General features: G+C 37.5%; 1 protein-coding gene across 2 annotated transcripts in view; it reads right to left on the bottom strand.

Annotated features, from left to right (window-relative positions):
- ITGA8 (integrin subunit alpha 8) overlaps positions 1-20,682 on the bottom strand; it is a 163,284-nt gene that overhangs the window by 40,970 nt on the left and 101,632 nt on the right. For both annotated transcript variants that reach the window (XM_087420790.1, XM_004425338.3), the window contains exons 20-23: positions 20,480-20,627; positions 15,236-15,328; positions 10,580-10,659; positions 5,343-5,423 (exon numbers count right to left, since the gene is read on the bottom strand). In XM_087420790.1, coding sequence (XP_087276916.1) covers positions 5,343-5,423; positions 10,580-10,659; positions 15,236-15,328; positions 20,480-20,627 — 402 coding nt within the window. The remainder of the gene's footprint in view (positions 1-5,342; positions 5,424-10,579; positions 10,660-15,235; positions 15,329-20,479; positions 20,628-20,682) is intronic.

Raw genomic sequence — 20,682 nt, 5'->3', positions numbered from 1 at the left:
AAGAAAGAAAAATCATTGAAATAAAGAACTAGTTCTTTGAAAAGATCACTAAACTCTAGCCAGACTGATCAGGGGGAAAACAAAGTGGGGAGAAGACACAAACTGCCAATATTGGGAATAATGAGGGGACATCACTAGAGGTCCTATAGATGCTAAAAGGAAAATGAGACAATATAAAGAACAACTTTATGCCAAAATATGTAACAACTTAGATGAAACAAATTCCTTGAAAGACAAACTACCAAAGCCCACTCAAGTAGAACTAGATGATATGAATAGCCTTATGTCTAAGAATGAAATTGAATTGTTAAAAACCTGCCTACAAACACAAAAAACCCCCCCAAAACTCCAGGCTCAGATGGCTTTACTGGTGAATTTTACCAAATATTTAGGCAAGAAATAATACTAATTCTACACAAATTCTTCCAGAAAATAGAGCAGATGGAGAAATACTGCCAACTTATTTTATGGAGCCAGCAACCCCTGATACCAAAATCAGAAAAACATATTGAAGGAAAAGTACAAATCAATATTTCTCATGAATGTATATGCAAAAGTCAGTAACAAAATTTTAGCAAGTTGAATCCTGCAATATATGAAAATGATATCATCATGACTAAGTGGGCTTCTTCCTCAGAATGCAAGTTTGTTTAAAATTCAGAAAAGAAAATAAATCAAGTCACCACTTTAATGGACAAAAAGGGGAAAGCATTTAATCATTTTCAGAGACACAGAAAACAGCTTTGACAAAACTGAATAGACATTCATGTTAGAAATTCTCAAGAAAACTAGAAACAAAGAGAACATCCTCGACTTGATAAAGGCATCTGTAAAAACTTTGCAGCTAACCTCAGACTTAATGGCAAAAGACTGAATATTTTCCCCTTAAGATCAAGGCAGGATCTAAGAACAAGACAAAGATGTCTCCTCTCACAGCTTCTATTCAGTCTTGTACTGTCAGTGCTAGTCTATGCAATAAGAGAAGAAAAAGAAATAAAAGTCATAACTACATAGTAAACAATTTAACTTTGCCCCAAAAGAGGTCTGGCCTTTGCCCTCAGCTTCTGGAGGGTAACCTCTAAGCTCTCAAAATGTTATGCTTGAAAGGAAGGAGTATCCTTGTTTGCCTGGGGGGCTTGGCTCATACTGAATATTCCAACAATATGATTTAGGGTGGGGGTTGCCCACACCAGGAAGACCAACCATGTGATTCATGTGGAGATTTGGTCCCATCATATCAGTTTACCTGGAGACTGAGATCAATTAAGTGGTCAATGAATCAATCAATCAATCAATCATACCTATGTAATGGAGTACCCCAGATAACTGAACATTGAGGCTTGGGTCCACTTCTCTGGTTGGTGATATTCTGCACATACTATTACACATCAATACCAGGAAAGTAACACATCCTGACTCTACAGAAGAGAACAACGGAAACCCTGTGTTTGGTACTTCCCCAGACTCCGATTTATGCACTTCTGCCCTTTGCTGATTTTAATCTGCTTCTTTTCCCTGTAATAAATTGTACTCATGAGTATAATAGCTTTCAATGAGTTCTGTGAGTCCTTCTACGTGAATTATTGAATCTGAGGTTGGATTTGGGAGCCACTCAAATCTGCAGTTGGTGTCAGAAATGAGGGCAATCTCTTGTAAGGACTGTTCCCTCTACCTTTGTAGTTGGCTAAATTTTTGCACATACAGATGAAGGAAGGAAGGAAGGAAGGGGGGGGAGGGAGGGAGGAAGGAAGGAAGGAAGGAAGGAAGGAAGGAAGAAAGAAAGAAAGCTGTCTTTATTCATAGATAACATGATAATTTTGTAAAAAATCCTAGGAAATCAACCAACAAAAAGCTACTAGAATTTGTAAGTGAGTTTACCAAAGTCTCAGGATACATGACTGCATTTCAAGACTTATTATCCACGTAGCTCAATGCGACAGAATAGGAGGTCCAGAAATAGATCTTCAGAGATGGACTATTGAGTTTCAACGAATTCAATGGGGGAAAGGATGATCTTTCAAAAAATGGCAGAGCAACAACTGGATATTCATATGCAAAAATGAACCTTGTCCCTTACCTCACACTGCATACAAAAATTAACAACATTAATCATAGACCAAAACATAAAGTATAAAACTTATAGAAGAAAACATAGAAGAAAATCTTGTGACCTTGGATAAGGCAAAGATTTTTTTTAGATAGGGCAGGAAAAGCACAAACTATAAAATATTTAAAAGTTGGATTTTAGCAAAGTTAAAAACTCTTGCTCTTTGAACATCACTGTTAAGAAAATAACAACCAAACCATAAACTGGGAGAAAATCTTTGCAGGACATTTATCTGATAAATGATTTTGCATTCAGAATATATAAGGAACTTTTACAACTTGATAATAAGACAAACAACCCAACAACAAATGGACAAAATTTTAAGAGACATTTCACTAAAAAGAAAATAGATACTGATAGCAAATCGGCAGTGAAAAGATACTCAACATCACTGGTCATTAGAAAATTCTAATTAAAACCTCAGTGAGATACACTTACTAGAATGGCTAAAAACTACGAAAGAAAGAAACAAACCTAAAGCACAGGCTGGCAGGGAGGCAGCACAGCTGGAACTGTCAAGCATCGCTGGTGGGAATGCAAAATGGAAGTGGAACAGCCATTTTGGAAAACAGTTCGGCAGTTCGGTAAAGTTAGACGTACAGTTGCTATCCAACTTAGTAACTCCGTTTTTGAAAATAAATGTCCCAACAAAGACCTTATGTGAATGCCTACCACAGGTTTATTATTCTTATTATTCTTTTTTTTTTTAAAGATTTTATTTATTTAATTTTTTCCCCCCAAAGCCCCAGTAGATAGTTGTATGTCATAGCTGCACATCCTTCTAGTTGCTGTATGTGGGACTCGGCCTCAGGATGGACGGAGAAGTGGTGCCTCTATGCGCACCCGGGATCCGAACCCGGGCCACCAGCATTGCAGTGCGCGCACTTAACCACCAAGCCACAGGGCTGGCCCCACAGGTTTATTATTAATATCCCCAAACTGGAAACAGCCTAAATGTTCACCAACGTGTGAGTGGATGAACAATTCATGGGACATCCATCAGTGGAGTATTTCTCAGCAATGAAAACAAACAGACTACTGATACATGCAAGAACATGGACGTTTTTCAAATGCATTATGCTAAGAGAAAGAACCCAGACTCACAAGGCTACATTCTGTATATTTAGACGATTTTCTGGAAAAGACAAAACTACAGCAATCGAAAATAGATCAGGGTCACCAGGGCCTGGGGGTGGTGGAAGGGTTGACTACAAAGGAACAGGAAGGAGTTACTTGGGGTGATGGAACCATTTTATATTCAATGTTCTCATGGTGTCATCACTCTTCAAACTGGACACCTAAAAAAGGATGAGTTTTACTTTATGTAATTTTTACCTCAACAAACCTAACTTTAAAAAAACTCTCAAACCCCATAGTCTTTTGAAGAGATATTTGCAATATGTGTAACTGATAAAGGATTAGTATCTAAACTGCAAAATATAAAAGAATTCCTCTGAACTAATAAGAAAAAGTCAAGCCTGTTAGTAGAAATACGTACAAAAAAAATGAACAGAAATTTCCCTGCATAGGAAAAATAGAGTCAAGAAACACATCAAAAAGCTACTCAGTCTCATTTAGAAATCAGGGAACAGCAAATTAAACCTTCAGTTCGATACTATTTCTTATCTATCAGATTGGCCCCAAATTAAACACTGGACCATTTTGAGAGTCAGTTAATAATGTGGAGCCATAGAAACTTTCATCTACTTTTTGTGGGACTGTAATTTGGTATAACTATTTTGAAAGACAGTTTGGTATTCTTTAGTAAAGTTAAATTGTATACTCTCTGATCCTGAAATTCCACTGCTAAGCATATACCCTTCTGATAGTCTTACACGTGTGTGCCAGGAGATATATATATACAAGAAAGTTTGTAAAAAAGGAAAAAGAAAACCCGTAAATGTTCCTCAAGAGTAGAACGGATAAATAAGTTATGGTATAGCTTTACCATGTTATATTCTTCTGCAATTAAAATGAACGAACTATAGGCACATGCACGTCAATGGATGAATGTCAAGAACACTCATTTGAATGAAAAAAAATCATAGAAGCATACATAAAGTAAGATTTTATTTGATAAGGTTCAAAGAACTCTATCTCATAGGCTGTATAGCATGATCATTTATAAACATGCACCTGGAGACAGGCTACTTGTATTTACGGGTTAGCTCCCCACTTCCTAGCTGTGCAGCCCTCAACAACTTGTGCCAAAGTTCCCTCACTTGTACTGCAAGGATACTGGTACATATTAAGATGTGCTACCGTGTTGGGGTAGCACATGCAAATATCAATAAATGTTAGGCATTAGTACTATTCTCTAAGCCACTAGGTGGAGCTTTAGCAGGCGGACCCCCCACACACACCCCCCCACACCCCCGCATTGAGAGCAGAAGAGGGCAGCAGTAAGAGAATGCATCATGGTGACAATGGCTCTGAGTGCAGAAATCAATAGTTGCCATCATGGAGGAGTGCGAACCACTCAGGATCTATGGAAAAGGAAAGGGAACTGGGATTGCTGAGCCCCAATGACAATTCAGCCCCAAACACCAGTTGACACTTTTAGCCAAGTCCTTGATTGTTGTAAAGAAACAAGAATTATTATAAAAATAAATGAAGTCCACACTTGTACAAAATAAGAACTACATGCAGTCCATTTCTGATTTCTTTTTTTCCTCCACATATGGATTTCCCAGATGGTAGTTATTCCAAGCCTTTTCCTTGACCAATTTCCTCCTGTCTCTCAATTGATTGCTTATTGGCACCCTCATCAAAGAATAGGACAGAAGAAAAAAGATGCAAAATGTAGATCCCACCAACCCTCACGTGTACGAGTTAGCCTCTTATTACACTCAAGATATGGCATGGTGAGGCTGAATTTTCATGATGCCTAAATAATTATTGGAGAAATGAGACTTTCACACAATCATCTGGTTGTCTATTTTATCTGGCTTCTTATCACTAGTTTTTATAGTTTGATTACTGAACTGTCAGTTTGGGGAATAACACGATCTCGTTTTGATATCCTTAGAGTTAATTATCATACAAGGTTTACTCTCCTTTCCCATGGAAGGCTAATGATTGGTAAAAAAGAATGAAAATCTATAACCAAAGTGAACTGTGATCTCTAACATATTAGGAAAATTCCATATAGTTTTCACCAATATTTTATCATAACTCTTACATACAGAAAGCTATATTATAGTGTAACTATGACAATGTCTTGTTTATTACTTACCCTCTTATTTCTACTTGAGCTACAGCCGTGATGTTGATTTGCAGGCTGACAAAATTGCTGTCAGGGTTGTCCTTGTTGGAACTAAAACACAGTGACATATGATTTAAACATATTTCCTCAGACGTTATTACAATATATGATCATAAAGAATATTCTGTATATCACAAGGGCAACACACATTACCAATATGATCATTGAGAAAACAATGGCATATCCATTCTACAAAATTACAACATTTGTAAATAGAAATACTGAGATCCTCTATGATCAAGAGTAATGTAATAGCTTTGCATGAGGAGATACGTTATCTGAAAATACAATAGATATCAAGAGAAGCTAACGCTTTTTTGTCTCAATGGCTAAACCATAAAGGCAGTGAGATGCATTCATTTTCCAGCGTCTACCTTGGACACATTCCTTAACTTTTCTGTGCATCACGTTGATTGCCCATCAAATGGGAAAGGACAACACAGTCAACTCCTGATTTTCCATGCTAATAAAGAGGAGAACTGGCATGAATAATCCAACAGCAGCCCATAATGGAAAAAGCATTTGCGTTTGGCTCTGGAATGCATCATACCATACATTGTTTTGGCAGCAAATTTATCTTCCTTACAGTTTACTTCTTAAGTAATATTAGAATAAGTGAACATTCACTGCATGCTCACTGGCTGACTAGGGTGGGGTGCGGGGAATAAGTTAGAAGCATGGCCAATGGCAAGTAGAATCAAGACCCCAGGAAGCTGGGCAATTAGGAGATGACACAGATGCTTGTCAAGTAATTCAAGAATCTCAAGATAGAAGGTGTGTATTTAATAATATTTCTTTGAACAGTGGCAAAACTATTTTTGCGTTTGCTGTTTCTTTCTCTCAAGCAAATGTAATTAGACATGAAATTTAACTTAAAAAATGTTATGTGTTAAGCAGCCAGTGCTGTGAGGAAAATGAACCATGTCCCAAAAGAGGTGTGACCTTTGGATACAGATGTCAATGGCATTTATTGTCCTACTGTGCTGTCATCAAAGTCACCCTAATATCCCAAAGGTTACACAGCTATTAGCAAACTAAGACATGACCACACCACCACTAACGGGTCATGTTTATATTTAGGTCTCACGAAGAAGAGAAAGCCTCCTCTTTTTTCATTATCGAATCTCATGCAGATTCAACGGACAGGCTCTAACACTGCGACGGTGCTAGTGGGGTATATGTTCTGACTAGCTTTTGAAGCTTTCCAAATGTGGGAGCTGGAAAAGATATGAGAAAAGTCTGCTTTCAAAGGAGGAGGAGACAGAATTGTTCCCACCATGCTTTTGAAAAGTCCTGTCCGATTGTATATACTGATAAGCAACTTAAACTGCAAACACACACAAAAGATATAAACAGGCAAATGTCAGGCTCATTTCCTTTAATGGGGTATTGCTGCTAAGCTTGTGATGAGCCTGGAGGGACCTGTTCACCAAAGTTTGAACCCCAGTTTCCAGGCCACTTTATTACTATCACATCTGGGGAGGATCAGTCAACTAAAGGGTTTTTTTTTTTTTTTTTTCCAAAGGCGGGATTCTGAATTACTTCCCACTAAGAAGTCAGTAAGTAATTCCACTTGTTGCAGACTTTGTGGTTCCAAATGCATTACGGAGAACTCTTTAGTCGGGAAATTTAAGTCTAATTGTTTCCCAAATTACCCTGACTTTGTTCTATTTTCTGGTGCACTACGGTTTTGCAGTGGTGAAAATTAGAATGATAGGGAAAAAAAGTTTCATTTAGGTTATCCCATAATTCTATTGCATTTTGTTTTCAAGTGATTTAAATAACATGATTTTTATTACTCACAACACCTTGAAAATGTAAATAGATGTCAAGCATTGAAATTGCCTTGGGACAGGAGTCTAATGTGACGCTTACAGAGGCTGTTTTGAAATGCAACAAAAGCAATGGTGGACTCAGATGATCAAAATCATCCTCTGTCACCCAGGCTTGCCATGACACTTGGTAGTGCAACCAGAGGTGTTGACAAAATCTTCTGGTGAGAAAGGCTCTGGGCTTAATATATAACTTAGATGCTTCTTTGACCTGTTTTCTGGAAGGAAACCTCCTTCCCTAATACCTCTGCTACATTCAAACAAGCGATTCATCACTGCCCTGGATGCTGAGGTGTTTTTACCGTTGGTGCTAGTTCTATGCAACGAATGATGAATTTCCTCTCCACGGCTATACCCTACGTTGTGCACCAAGGATAAACACGTTTTTAACTTACTCCTCCAGCGCAATTTTATTTTTCCTTACTGTTTCCTATTTCCTATTTTCTATTTCTAGAAAGCACGCCCTCTATGCTTTCTGTGGTCTGTGGAATGTCAGCAAAGACAATACAATGTTCATTTCACCACGACAGAGGAAGCAACTTCAATGACGATCACAAAGACCTGTTTGGACGTGGGAATCGCTACCTGAGACCCACTCTACACGGGGAGGAAAATGTTTACATGTCACACAGAGCCAGGGCATGGAGAGACCATTTAAAGCAAACATTGGGTAACACAAAATATTTTAAGTTTATTAATTTGTAAAGCCCATTTTTCTTTTGGGTTCTATTTGTGGAAAAGGGCATTAAATGTGGGTAACAGTGGTCAATGTGGTCAAAAGCTCTAGACTTCAGAGCATTTGGTTTAATTTACTTTTGGTTTAAACACATTTAAACTGGATGCAAACCACCCATTAAATACTTTTTTATGTCTTTGGAGTCTGCAAGCAAAGCATGCAGATAAATGCTCACCTGTCAAATACTTTAGTGTTTCAGTATTATAAGTATTCTCAAACACTTTTATCTCCATAATGTATATATATATATTTTTATAAATATATGTATTTTTTTATAAATATATATATACACATATTTTGGGGTGAGGAAGACTCTCCCTGAACTAACATCTGTTGGCAATCTTCCTCTTTTTTTTTTTTTTTTTTTTGCCTGAGGAAGATTAGCCCTGAGCCAACACCTGTGCCAATCGGCCTCCACTTTGCACGTGGGACGCCTCCGCAGCATGGCTGACGAGTGGAGCAGGTCCACACTCGGTATCCGAACCCGAGAACCTGGGCCTCTGAAGCGAGCGTGAGGAACTTTAACCACTCGGCCATGGGGCCAGTCCCCATAACGTATATTTTTGGAATTTGATGCTTTATGTGTGTTCCTGTAGCCTCTCCAGTTCTTTCCGCATTTCTATATTTTTATAATTTTCGGGATAATGTTAAAATAGTCATGAGTTTCTATAGCATACGAGATGGAAATATAATCATGGCCCATTCTTTTAGATGAAGGAGGATGTTTAAAATGTGACCTTTTCTATTTTCCATCAAATTCAGCATTTCATTGCCAAATTCATTATTTAAATGATGATCGACAGGAGGGATTTGGGGAAGGTATTTAGGACATTGTTTAGTGTCCTTTGCTCCTTGAATGAACTACAAGGTGCCTCTATACTATTATTCGTAACTGCAATCAAGAGTAAGGAGGAAACACCAAGGAATTTGCTTTGCACTTTTGTACCAGACTTTCTTCCTAAATAAAGGCTGCATATTTTATGAGAACTATATCTTTCCCCAAGTGACACAAAGCTTCATGCCACTGCAGGGTCAATGTCACAGACAATGACGGCAAGAGATAGAAACTTCAGGTTACTGTCTAGAGTGATGGTGGTCCTTCACTACAGAGTGTTTTTTGTTTTTTTCTGAAAACTTACAAATATCAGCAGGAGATTTCACAAATGAAAATATTTAGGACTACCAGAACCTTTTGGTAAATATCCATGTATGTAGACACAAAGAAGTGATTTAATAAGCTTTTGGTAAATGAAGAGATATTACAGAAGAATTCATTCCATCTGCAACCCATCACTCATTGGGTAAAATAAAAAAAAATCTCCAAGATTCAGCAGAAATTATTTAAGCTAAATTCAGAGAAGACCTAATCAAGGTCAGAAAAGGACACCTAGGGTAAGTTAGAAAATGTTCCTCCCTAAAAATCTAGCACAAAGGTTCAGGGATGTGGTTTGTGACACAGGTTGCAGATTTTTAAAATCTCCCTTATAGAGTTTATATTTTTTAAAAATCCTAAATTTCCAATTGAAGTCACTATTAAAAAATAATCCATTGCACAAAATAATTATTCTAAAAGTCATTACACTCTAACGACACCTTCTATTTGCAGGACAGAAGGTACGTTCAGAGATTAGCCACATTGCACACTAGTATTTGAGAACCAAATTGTAGATACTGACTTAAGAGTCATTTTCATATTAGAACATGCTGGGCAAGTTATAAATAACTATGGAAGGTCTGCATGTGCTGTTTACATCGGTGGTTTTCAAACTTTTTAAATTGCAGATGACAAAATAATATATACACCTCCCAGGGTGTCTTCCTACACGTATTTACATTTTTCTGAAAGGAACCCCTCATGAATAGGACTCTGATAAATTATATTCCATTCAATTTCCTTTTCTTTTAATATGAGTCTAGAGCCATTAAATCGATCCCATTACTGGCTAATGCATTGAAGTCCAAAATTGGAAATTCCTGGTCCTCATGCACACTACTCTCTAGGGGTCTTCCCACTCGTGAAATATTATTTTTGGCCACGAAGGAACAAACAGAATAGATGGTGAGAAGGTAAAGTCACACTTGAATCCCTGAACATGGTCAGCCTTAGAAAAAAGGGGCAGCTACCTATATGGCCCAACTTACAGCTGCCAGAGAAGGCCCTGCTTTCTGAATATACGCTCTCATTCGTGCTCACACTTAAACCATTAGAGACTCGTTCATTCTTCAAAAGTTAGGAGATTTCCAGATTGCAAATGTAAAATCTAAGCTTTTTTGTAGAAATTTTGTCCTGAGGGATTAGCTGACCCCAGCTGAGAGCACGGCAGAGGTGTGGAGGGGGTGTGGGTATAGATGGGAGAAGGCTTGTGTGTTAGAATGAGGCAGAATGGATGTGAAGGGGGGTGGGAGGGTGCCCAGGACAAAATTTTATTCTCATAACTTGGCCTACAGAATGCAATCTCTTTTTCAAAACCAAAAATATTGAAAAAACTGAAATAACTGAGAAAAGCAAAGAAAAATATGGGCTGGGAAAGTTTGGGTTCTAATTTCAGAAGAGTTTTAAGGTGAAGGAGCCTGACGAGTGGCATTCATTTCACTATGGATCTCTTTAACACTGAGTGTTAGGCATTTAAAAGTCTAACCTTCTGATTTGGAGATCGAAGTTAATGCTCATGTTGGTTTTCTCAAGACGTGGAACTGTGAATCGGAGGCCCAGAGAATACTAAAAAAAAAAAGAATCACAAAAGACACTAAGTTATTACATAGGAGGGAACTTATATACAGCATAACTTTTTTTTTAAGTCATTCCTGCAAAACCCCACCCCAGATCATTGCCCGTTTCTCTGTTTCCACCCCGGGTGGCTGAGAACTGAGACGAAGTCACGCAACCGAGACTGCAGGGCCCAGATGATTCCAATGCCCATACTTTTTGGTTCCTTCTCCTCATATAGCTGCATACCGACTCTTCTCCTGCTCCCTTTCTTGTGTGATAAATTAAAAACAACCTAAATGTACGAGAGGAGATTGATTTAGAAAACTATGATGCTTCTGTTTGATGGACATTTACGTAGTCATTGAAATTATGGCTGTGAAGCCTATGCAACAAGGAGGAAAATGCTTCTGACGTGATGATGATCAATAAAGAAAAAAGGTTACAAAGTTGTGTGTGCGATGTGTTTCAGCTATAGTCTTAAAAGCTTATAAATGGAAAAATGACTGTACGGGAATGAGGGTATACTGTAAGAAAATACACCAGAATACTATGCTATAGTTATGAAATGGATTGACTCATACAGAAAGCCATAGGCACGAGTCTACAGGAGCTGAGTAGGGCTGTGGAGGTCAGGACGTTGTGGACATCACTCATTCATAGGGTCGCCAGGAGTCGGAGCTGACTTGACAGCAGGTAACAACAACCAACGTTAAGGCTATGAGTGTATGGATTATTTTTCCACCTTTCACTATTTTCCAAAGCTTTAAAACTGCTTTTATTATTTTTAATTTGAAAACAAATTTTTCAAACTTGGGGAATAATAAATCCAATGATAATATGAATAAGGAAGTACGAAGAAGAGCTAAGATATATAATTATATTACGTATTCTCCCACGCACTGTACCAAGCCTTACACGCAGGGTCTCACGTAATCACGACAAGTACTCTGTGAGGTAGGTACTGTGCTTCTGGACATTTTACAGTCCAGCAGCGGTCTGAGGGTTCGAGAGATTAAGTGCCTTGCTCCAGGTGCAGAGCAAATAAACTGCAGAGTTGGAACTGGAATCCCTGCGAGCTGACTCCAGAACCTGTACTCACAGCCACTATACTATGAGAATCAAACCAGTAATTAAAAATTCATGTTCATAGGAACCAGCAATAATATGAACTAATAATAAATTATCATTTTTATCATAAATCATCAACATCACTTCACTAGCCCTTTTGGAATGTGCTACAACTAGGTACTGCACTAGTGGCTCTGCATACATCACATCATTGCATCGCTCCAAACATTCCTGCAAATAGGTGTTCTCCCATTTCAATGTGACTTGCCCAAGGTATCACAGCTGAAGAATGGCATGCTGGGATTGAAACCCAGGTATGCCTAATTATTAAGCCTATGCATCCTTATGACCCCGCCTTGGAATTCCTTCATAATTCCAAATGTGCAATTTTCTGTCCGACCTCTGGGACTTTGTACGTGCTCTTCTCTCTTCTTTGGAAACCGTTTAGGACTTTTCCTGCATTTTCTACCTGGAGAACTCCAACTCATGCTTCAAAGGTCAGGACAAGAGGTATCCCCCGCAACACATTCTCCAATCACTCAGGTTGGGTCAGGCAGAAATTTTCTCTCTATTTGCTGTCTCCTTCTTTGCTACTCTCCCATCACTCAACCTATGGTATTACTAATTTTGAGTTTCTTATTGAATGGAGATTGTATAATTTCATCTTGATATGGTCAGACTCTAGCTTAGTTACTCTAGCTTAGGCATATAGAAGGATGCAATAAAAATGGTTGAAAGAATGATGAGAAAGAGTGTGCTGTTGTCTGCACATTTCCAGGGATGGCGATCTTACAATATCGTGATGAATCCTGCCTAATGTTGGTCTTCATTATAGAACAACTCAGCATGGGATGAAGTTACAACAAAGGTGTGACAATTTCATACTAGTAAGAGACACATATGTTTGTAACTACAACCAAACACCAGATCTCTGGGCCTGTGTTGAACCATTATTTTCTTGTTTTCCTGCTTGAGAGATATTGCAAGTTTTTATGAATTTTATTGGCACATAAATATTTTATATTACTATAGCTAATATATGAAAATGACATTACTACTTGCAAATCAGAAGTAACACTTCCGAATACTACCCGAATGTTTTACATTAAAATAAAAAGTCACTTGAAAACTATTTTTTAAAAATATTAGGACTGGAATAAATATTCCTGGTGATTTATGATGCTTTTTAATATTTAGGACTGCTTTTATATTTGGAATTTTACTACAATCCACTGAGAGTATTCTTTTAAAAGTACAAAATGAAGACGTAAATAAATCAAAGTGTTTTATAACAAAACAGAACGCAATAAAATTTGATGTGTTTAAGGGCATTAAAGGGTGAGATAAGAAAGCTATTAAGTTTCTTCTGCTATAGACCTCAGAGATAAACGAATACAAACAATTTACTTCCCTGACTTCTAAAGATTATTTGCCGGTAAAATGGATTGACATCTTTTCACATAAACACACTCGTGGTTAAGACCACACTGCCATTTTTACCCTCCACTTTGAATGACACTGGTGGCCAGTTTTTGTTCCAAGATTATCCTTAGTTATTGATGCTCTTAGATCATTTCTGGTCTAGATTTAACTTTTAATACTGAAAAAGGAATGAGTTCCCGGTCACCTATAGAAACTAACACCGTTGCCGCCATGGCAATTCATTCCTCTTTGGCCTTAGGTAGACCTCTTCGTATCAAATTAGGTGGTTGGATTTTTCTTGAAAACTAGCAAAAGGATTTAAAAGCTTCTAGACAAAAGGATTCTAATGAAAAATATTCTAATATCTCAGCATAGACATCCCATTCTATCTTTCATGGCTTTGTTTAAAAATCTCATCTGTTATTCATGAGTTTTTATCCAAGTATTTGTCACAATTTTGCAGACCGGCTAGAACAGAGTTCAGGCTTGGTTGGAATCTTGGTTCTGTTCCCCATTACCTGTGTGATTTTGGGCAATTCATTTGACTTCTCTGTGTCTGTTTCCTCAACTACAACATGGGAGAAATACCTGACTCATTGGGTTGTGGGTTTTTGTGAAAATTAAATGAGATAACATAAAAACGCACCCAGTGATGGCTTTAAAACACAGAGGGCAATCAATACATGTTAAAGTTTATCTTTCATTTAAATATTTGCTTTTTTTTAACCCAAGAAGTGAATTTACCAGACTAGAGCTTGGCACATTTTTTTGAATACTCAGGGTCAACGGAATAGTGTTTATTAAAGTATAAAAAAGCAAAAATATTATTCTAGCACAACATCCTAAAGTACAAACTGGGAATAGATATTACTTGATAGAAAGCTTCAAATGCTCAAATAAATGTGTAAAATGCTGGGTTAAAAGGTTTATTTACTGCAGGACTTCTCAACACCTTTAAAATACAAATGTGCACCTATATCCCAGAGGAGAATATGATACTCAACGGTGACTACAGAACTCTCTTCTAAAGGCTTATCTCAGGGGATTAGGACTCTGGAATACACTTTGGGAAGCTGCTCTAATACAAATCTATGCAATTATAAATGTTTATGAAATTTTTTTCAAACAGGCCATTTCATTGATAATCATAAACATCTAATTTAAAACAGAAGAATATGTATGTTTAGTTTATGTGACATTTAATTATATAGTATTTGCAGATTTCAGGATATGTTTTTCTGATTTATGACCTCATAAAATAATTATTTCCACTCTGATATTTATTACAAGAAGTTACTATGTGTATACTTAAACAGCAATTGAATAAAATAAATTTATTGTCCACAAATAATCCTGAATATAAAGTTCTTAAATCTGGAAGCAAAGAAAGAAAAAGAACTCCTTATTCTTTCATAAGTATGTTACAGATCATTATTAACCTTTTTTTTTTCTTGCTACAAACAATTTTCTGTATAATTCTTCAAGTAAGATGTATAGAAAATATAGACCTGGTAAAGATGACTAAAAAACTGGATTATGGTAATATTTAATATGAAAATACTATGAATGATATTCATATGGGAGGTATACTGAAAATGAAAGTTTAAACATCTTTGCTAAAATCTTTAATTATGTTATTTCTTAAATCTTTTACATTATAATTCTTTCTGAATTCAAAGAAAAAATCTGTAGTGAAATTCCAGAAAATATAGAAAAGAATAAAATATTATAAAAATAATAATATAAATAAATAAAAAATAAATAAATAAGAGTATAAATAAATAAAATATAGAAAAAATTTCAAGGAAAAAATCTGTAGTAAAGAAATAGTTTCATAGATTTGTTGAGACTAAAAGACGTGTGAGAGTAATGTCAAAAGAGAAAGCATATAAAAGTACTTTTTCTGTTTTTAACCTCAGATCATCCACTCTGTATATGTTAAAATGCTAAATCCCACGACTCTGGTAATTTCCTGCTTAATTTGTTTTAGTTGCTGTGTGCTCAGTTGCTGAGTGCTAATTTGGGGGGCTTTCGACTAGTTCTCTTTAAAATTAAATTAGACGGAAATCAGTAAGTGCTTCTGGTTTTCTCTTACATTTGTTCCAGCCACCATAGGGTTCCCAAGGTCACACACCACCATTCTGGTTACATTTTCCATCTTATACTCACAGCTCAGTGGTCGCAGTGCCTGCAACGGGAAAGAACACAGCGTGGAGTTCAGGGGACAGAATAAATTACATGCTGTCACAAAAGCAATGCTGTGGGCCGAGAAGCTTCTCTTGATTTCAAACACCTGTGTGGGTAACTGTGCCCAAGAATTAATTTGTGACCATCAACTCAGAAGAGAAACTTGAGAGTAAAGATTAGAGTTTAATTTTAGAAAGAAACATGTTGGATTAGTAAATGCATATATTGTGTTTCATTTAGGAAGAAAATGCTTCATATAGTATTTATACGAGCATTTTAGAAATTATGTTCACTATTGTTAATGTTAATTTCAGGCCATGAAGATCACAGATAATCAAACAAAGCTAAACAAATTTACTCTTGCAAAAATGAAATGACAGTAACATGTACAGACGATCATATGACTCAATGACCATTTGCAAGAGAATTGCTTTGAAGATACATTGCTACACACCATGGTCCCATTTTGAGATTACACAATCTTAGTTCAATCCTCTAAATATTTAAATGGAAGAGAACACTTTTATGTTTACCCAGTGCTTCCTGTGTCCCTTCCTCCCCCTATATTCTATTCTGATTAGAGTGTATAAAAACTCAAGCTTGAAGAGGTGCCTAGAATGATGTTCTGGAGGAGGTCTCAAGGTTACAGCAGACGAGAGGGAGAAGTAAAGGAGGCTTATCTTGGAACTTCTTCCCCTTGCTCCAGCTCGGCCTCTTGTCTTCATGCTACTCCCAGTGGCCTAGAAATCCACACCCTCCTCTTCATCATGAGCCCCTTTCCATACTTCAAAGCCTAAAGTCCTGTGGCCCTGCTCTGCTTTGGTGATAGCCTCCTACATTCACCCATTCTTTCATGCCAACTTAAGTGCTACTAATCTATTACCTGCCACCCTCATCCCCAAAGATAAGCTTGCAATATGAGGACTTTCACAAAGGAGCAATCTTTTGGGAATTTCTGCTTCAGGAGAGGTCCATGGAAGAGGGTTCCAAATACAAGGACCATTTATCCAACTGTCGGCTCTCTTGAAATTTCACTTAAGGAAGTAATGTGAGTTTTTAAGTAAAAGTCTCATAAATCATCTGCTGTTCCTTTCTTTCCAGGTAAGGACATTTAGGTACAGAATGCTGTAGGTAAATCATATGCTTTGAGAAAATACGCTTTAGGGGAGCAGGAGTTTTTGTTCTATTCCCAGTGCCTAGAACAGTGTCGGGTACAAAGTGATTGATGGCGTTGAGAGATACAGAGCAGAAATAGCTCACACTCTTTCCTAAGAGGAGCCTGGAATGAAACAGACAAGGACACAACTAAATATCAAGTCCCCTCCTGTAATCACCCATTGAAAGGGTGTTCCAACTAAGGAGAAAGGAGTGAATCACTGGTATTCAGAGGCACCATTTAATACATGCTCTTTCCACATAAACTGAATGATGTGTTAGTTTTCTTGATAGAGCTAAGAAACATATTTTCAAAAAGCTGGTAATATTCTCTCTTCTCAAAGATAGCTTTAGCATGTATTCAGGTTCTTAAGGATTCCTAACCAACTCTGACTGTACAGAGATGTTTTGTATTGGAATTATTAACTCAATCCTGAAAACAGAAAAAAAAAGAAACCAACAAAAGCTTTAAAAAAAAGCCCATGTGTCCCCTGAATACGATTCAAGGATTTAGTTTCTATAGTAAATATTTTTATCTTATCTAAAGGTTAAAGGTTATATGTACATTTTTTCCAGCTATCTAGAAATAGCTTTTCCACATCAATCAAAGATCTTTTTTCTCTCCCAGATGCCCCCACACTGTTTCTTTTTTTAACCTTTATTTCCTCTCTGAGTGAAACAATGATTGTTTTTCTAGATATTTCTAGGTTATTTCCCTCAGCTGTTCCAGGGCCAACCTTGTTATAATCCATTTATAGCTCTCAGAGTATTATTCATTCAATGAAAACATTTACTGTGTACCTGCTATTTACCAGCATTGATAAAAAGACCCCTTGCCCTCATTGAATTTCCAATTATTATAACAATTGTAAGAAGTAATCACAAGCAACTGTAACAAGCAATGGAAACACAATTAGTACAGATGACGTTTTACGATAGGAGAAATTCACAGCGATAGAGGAGGACGTGCACATAGATTTAAGCAATCAGAGAAGACTTCCTGAAGGAAGTGACATCTAAGCTGATGGGGGGCAGTGCAGATCAGTGGTTAAGAACACGAACCTAATAGGTTTGAATCTTGATTCTGTTATGTAATAGCTGTGTAACTTTGGCCATGTTACTGAATTTCTCCTCATTGATAAAATGGGGCTCATGAGAGCCTTGACATTTCTCTATAAGGCTGTTATGAGGATAAAGTAAATTAAATACATGCAAGAGCTCAGAGCAGTGCCCCGGCCCATAGCAATTGCAAAATAAATGTTAGCAGTCTCAATCATCATGAAGCCAAGGTCTGAAGGATGAGTAGAAAGAAGTAGCTAGATAAAAGGGATGAGGAAGCAGAGTTAGTGTGTCAGAAAGAAGGAACAGCAGGTGCAAGCTCTCTGTGGTGAGACATCGCACGGGTATTACAGAAACTGAAAAGAAATTCCATCCCACTGGAGTTCAGGGTGTGGAGTAAAGGAAAGAATCAATGACCAGCGATGAGGCTGAAGAGGTAAGCAGGGGTGATATAATTAAGGGCCTCGTTAGTCATCTCAGGGATTAGAACTGTATCCTAAAAGCACTGGGGAGCTAGCGAGTGTTTTAACCAAGAGAAAGACGTGGTCCGAGATGCATTTTAGAAAGATGGCTTCCCCTGCCTGCAAGCGACCGGAAGTAGGGAGATGGGATGATGAATTAGGAGGCTGTTGCAGCAATCTTGAAAAAAGATCATGTCAGCCTGGAGGAAGGCAGTGACAGTTGCAGTTAGATGGAGAGAGGATATGGCCTGGAGAGATTTAGGGCTAATTTAGGCTTTAGAAACTAGGCGGATACCAGGGCCATTTTCTGAGACAGGCTATGCAGAGGAGGAGGAGCATCATTGTGGAAGACGGAAGTCTCGTTATGGACACACTGAATGTGAGGTGGGTGTGAGACAGAGGAGTGGAGTGTACATGAGATCCTTAGAATAGACAAATTCATCGAGACAGAAAGTAGAACGGTGGTTATCAGAGGCTGGGGGAGCGGGAATAGGGAGTTAGTGTTTAATAAGTACAGAGTTTCAGTTTGGGATGATGAGAAAGGTCCATGCTGGATGGTGGTGATGGTTTCAGAACAATGTGAATGTAATTAATGCCACTGAACTGTACCCTTAAAAATGGTTAAAATGGTAAATTTGATGTCACATATATTTGACTACAACAACAATAATAATAAAAAGATAAAGCACATAGGCCTTTATTCCTAGAAAAATTTAGAAGAAAAGTCACCATAGAGAAGTGTAAGTCTGGCTCAATTAAGGTTTCAGAGAGAGATGATCAGCATCTACATTTTTGAAAAGATGAAGGTTTTCAACAAAAGAATAACAAAATTTACCATCAGATAATCTCCTTGAGAGAAAATTGTTTAAAAAAAACTTGAATGAGGTTTAAAGAAAAAGGGACACAAACCTCAAACTGCTTAAAAACAAAGAAGAAATTAGAATGTGGCTTAATCGTGTAACATTCAAAGACCCAGCTCGGCCTCTGCCCAAGGGAAACCGGTGGGGGGAAAATAGTTAAAGACTCATTTGAGATTACGGATAATGTCCGTCGTCGTGTTTACAGCCAAAGATAGAAACGACAAATGCTCTCCCATGTTTTCCATGTAACAACCTGAACAGTACACTGGATGCTTTGCTAAAGCAAGAACATTTTAGAATAGATGCTTTGTTTAATGGAGTCAAGGGTGGGGTGACACAAAGGGAATTGAAATAAAAATATGAGTGGATCCCTGGAACATTTTAAAAAATAACATACTTGAGCTTCATTTTTTTTGTTTGTTTACGTATTATTTGCACGCCAGTATTCATAGGTGATATTTTCCCATAAATTTCTTCAACAAAAACTTGTAATGATTTTATGTTAAAGATACTTGATTATTAGTCACCTGGATTTATTTTTTTACTGAGAAGATAATTCAACCAAAACATACACCAGGAGACTAGAGGTATGAATAGAGAATTTTGTATTCCCTACATTGTTTAAATGCCTTTAAAATACCAACACCACAACAGTTGTAAACATCTCTTTAGAGGAATTATTTTTCATTAAATTATTTAATCATTAGAATGTGCCAGCTCCTTCGAGTATGTAGTAGCAGACAAGTAGCAGACATTTAATAAATCGTAGTTAAAGGAACAAATCCATCAGCAAATATTTAAGGAGCACCCACTGTGCCTAGTTCTGTGTGAAGTGCATTGATGACCAGGAAAGGATGTTGAACTTGGTCTCTGCCCTTAATTGTGAGTCTGTGTGTTTCTGAAACCGAGGGACTCCCTCCGTTACTCTACAATGCATTTATAACGCTTTTCTAGACCAAGTGATTAAAAACGCAGCAGAATCTGGGGATACTCTGAGTGGGAAGATCCATGTTCTGCTAAGGAAAGACTATAAACAACATCAGTGTCAGTTTAATAAATAGTGGCATTGCAGGACTGGCAAATGACGAAGACTTGGCTTTTCTTGGTCCTGGGCCCAAAAAGGTGGACCAAAAAGAAGGAAAAATGAACATGTTTCCTTTCCAGTGCCTGTCTAGGCTGTTATCAGGGCTCAGCTGGGATTGGTCGGACCCTCCTCTATAAGCAATAATGAAAACCAGACCTCCTGGGACCTGCTTGAAACGTAAAGGAACTGAAAACAAAGGCCTGAAAACAGCCAGGGGAGGTGAGAGTTAGCGTGGGAACTGAGCTGATAGAGCACATGGGGAAGCTTCTCCTCTGTCAGTTGTCTTCTCTTGCTTGCTTCAGCTCTCGACCTTTGTCCAATTTACCTTTGCACTATGGCCGAGAAAGATATTAATTCTGCTTAAGACCATCCACCTTCCTGGCTCGTGGCAATTATGATTAACAAAGTAAGGTGCCATTTTGTTCTCTTTTATTTAGAAAGAAAGTCTCAGCTGAGATGACTCTACTTAACACTGATTTGCCTTCAAAAATATACCTAGCTCTTTACTACTTCAAATAATTTGCAGGCATTACCTTGTTGCTGCGTTCAATCCCAACATAATCTGCCTCTTCCGGTATTATCACCAAGAGTTCCGCTTCATAGGCTCCTTCTCCTTCATTTCTTGCATTGATGATGAGCATAAGGTGATTTTCATCTCCAATGATTACCTGATGCTTATCTCTAAAAATGCAGTTTAAAAAGAATCATTAGGTACCGTACTTCTCTGGATTGGTGG

Source organism: Ceratotherium simum, chromosome 32 (genome assembly GCF_057802395.1).
Source record: "Ceratotherium simum simum isolate JZ-2026a chromosome 32, ASM5780239v1, whole genome shotgun sequence".
NCBI classification, from domain to species: domain Eukaryota; kingdom Metazoa; phylum Chordata; class Mammalia; order Perissodactyla; family Rhinocerotidae; genus Ceratotherium; species Ceratotherium simum.
This window is presented reverse-complemented; position numbering and strand designations above follow the sequence as displayed.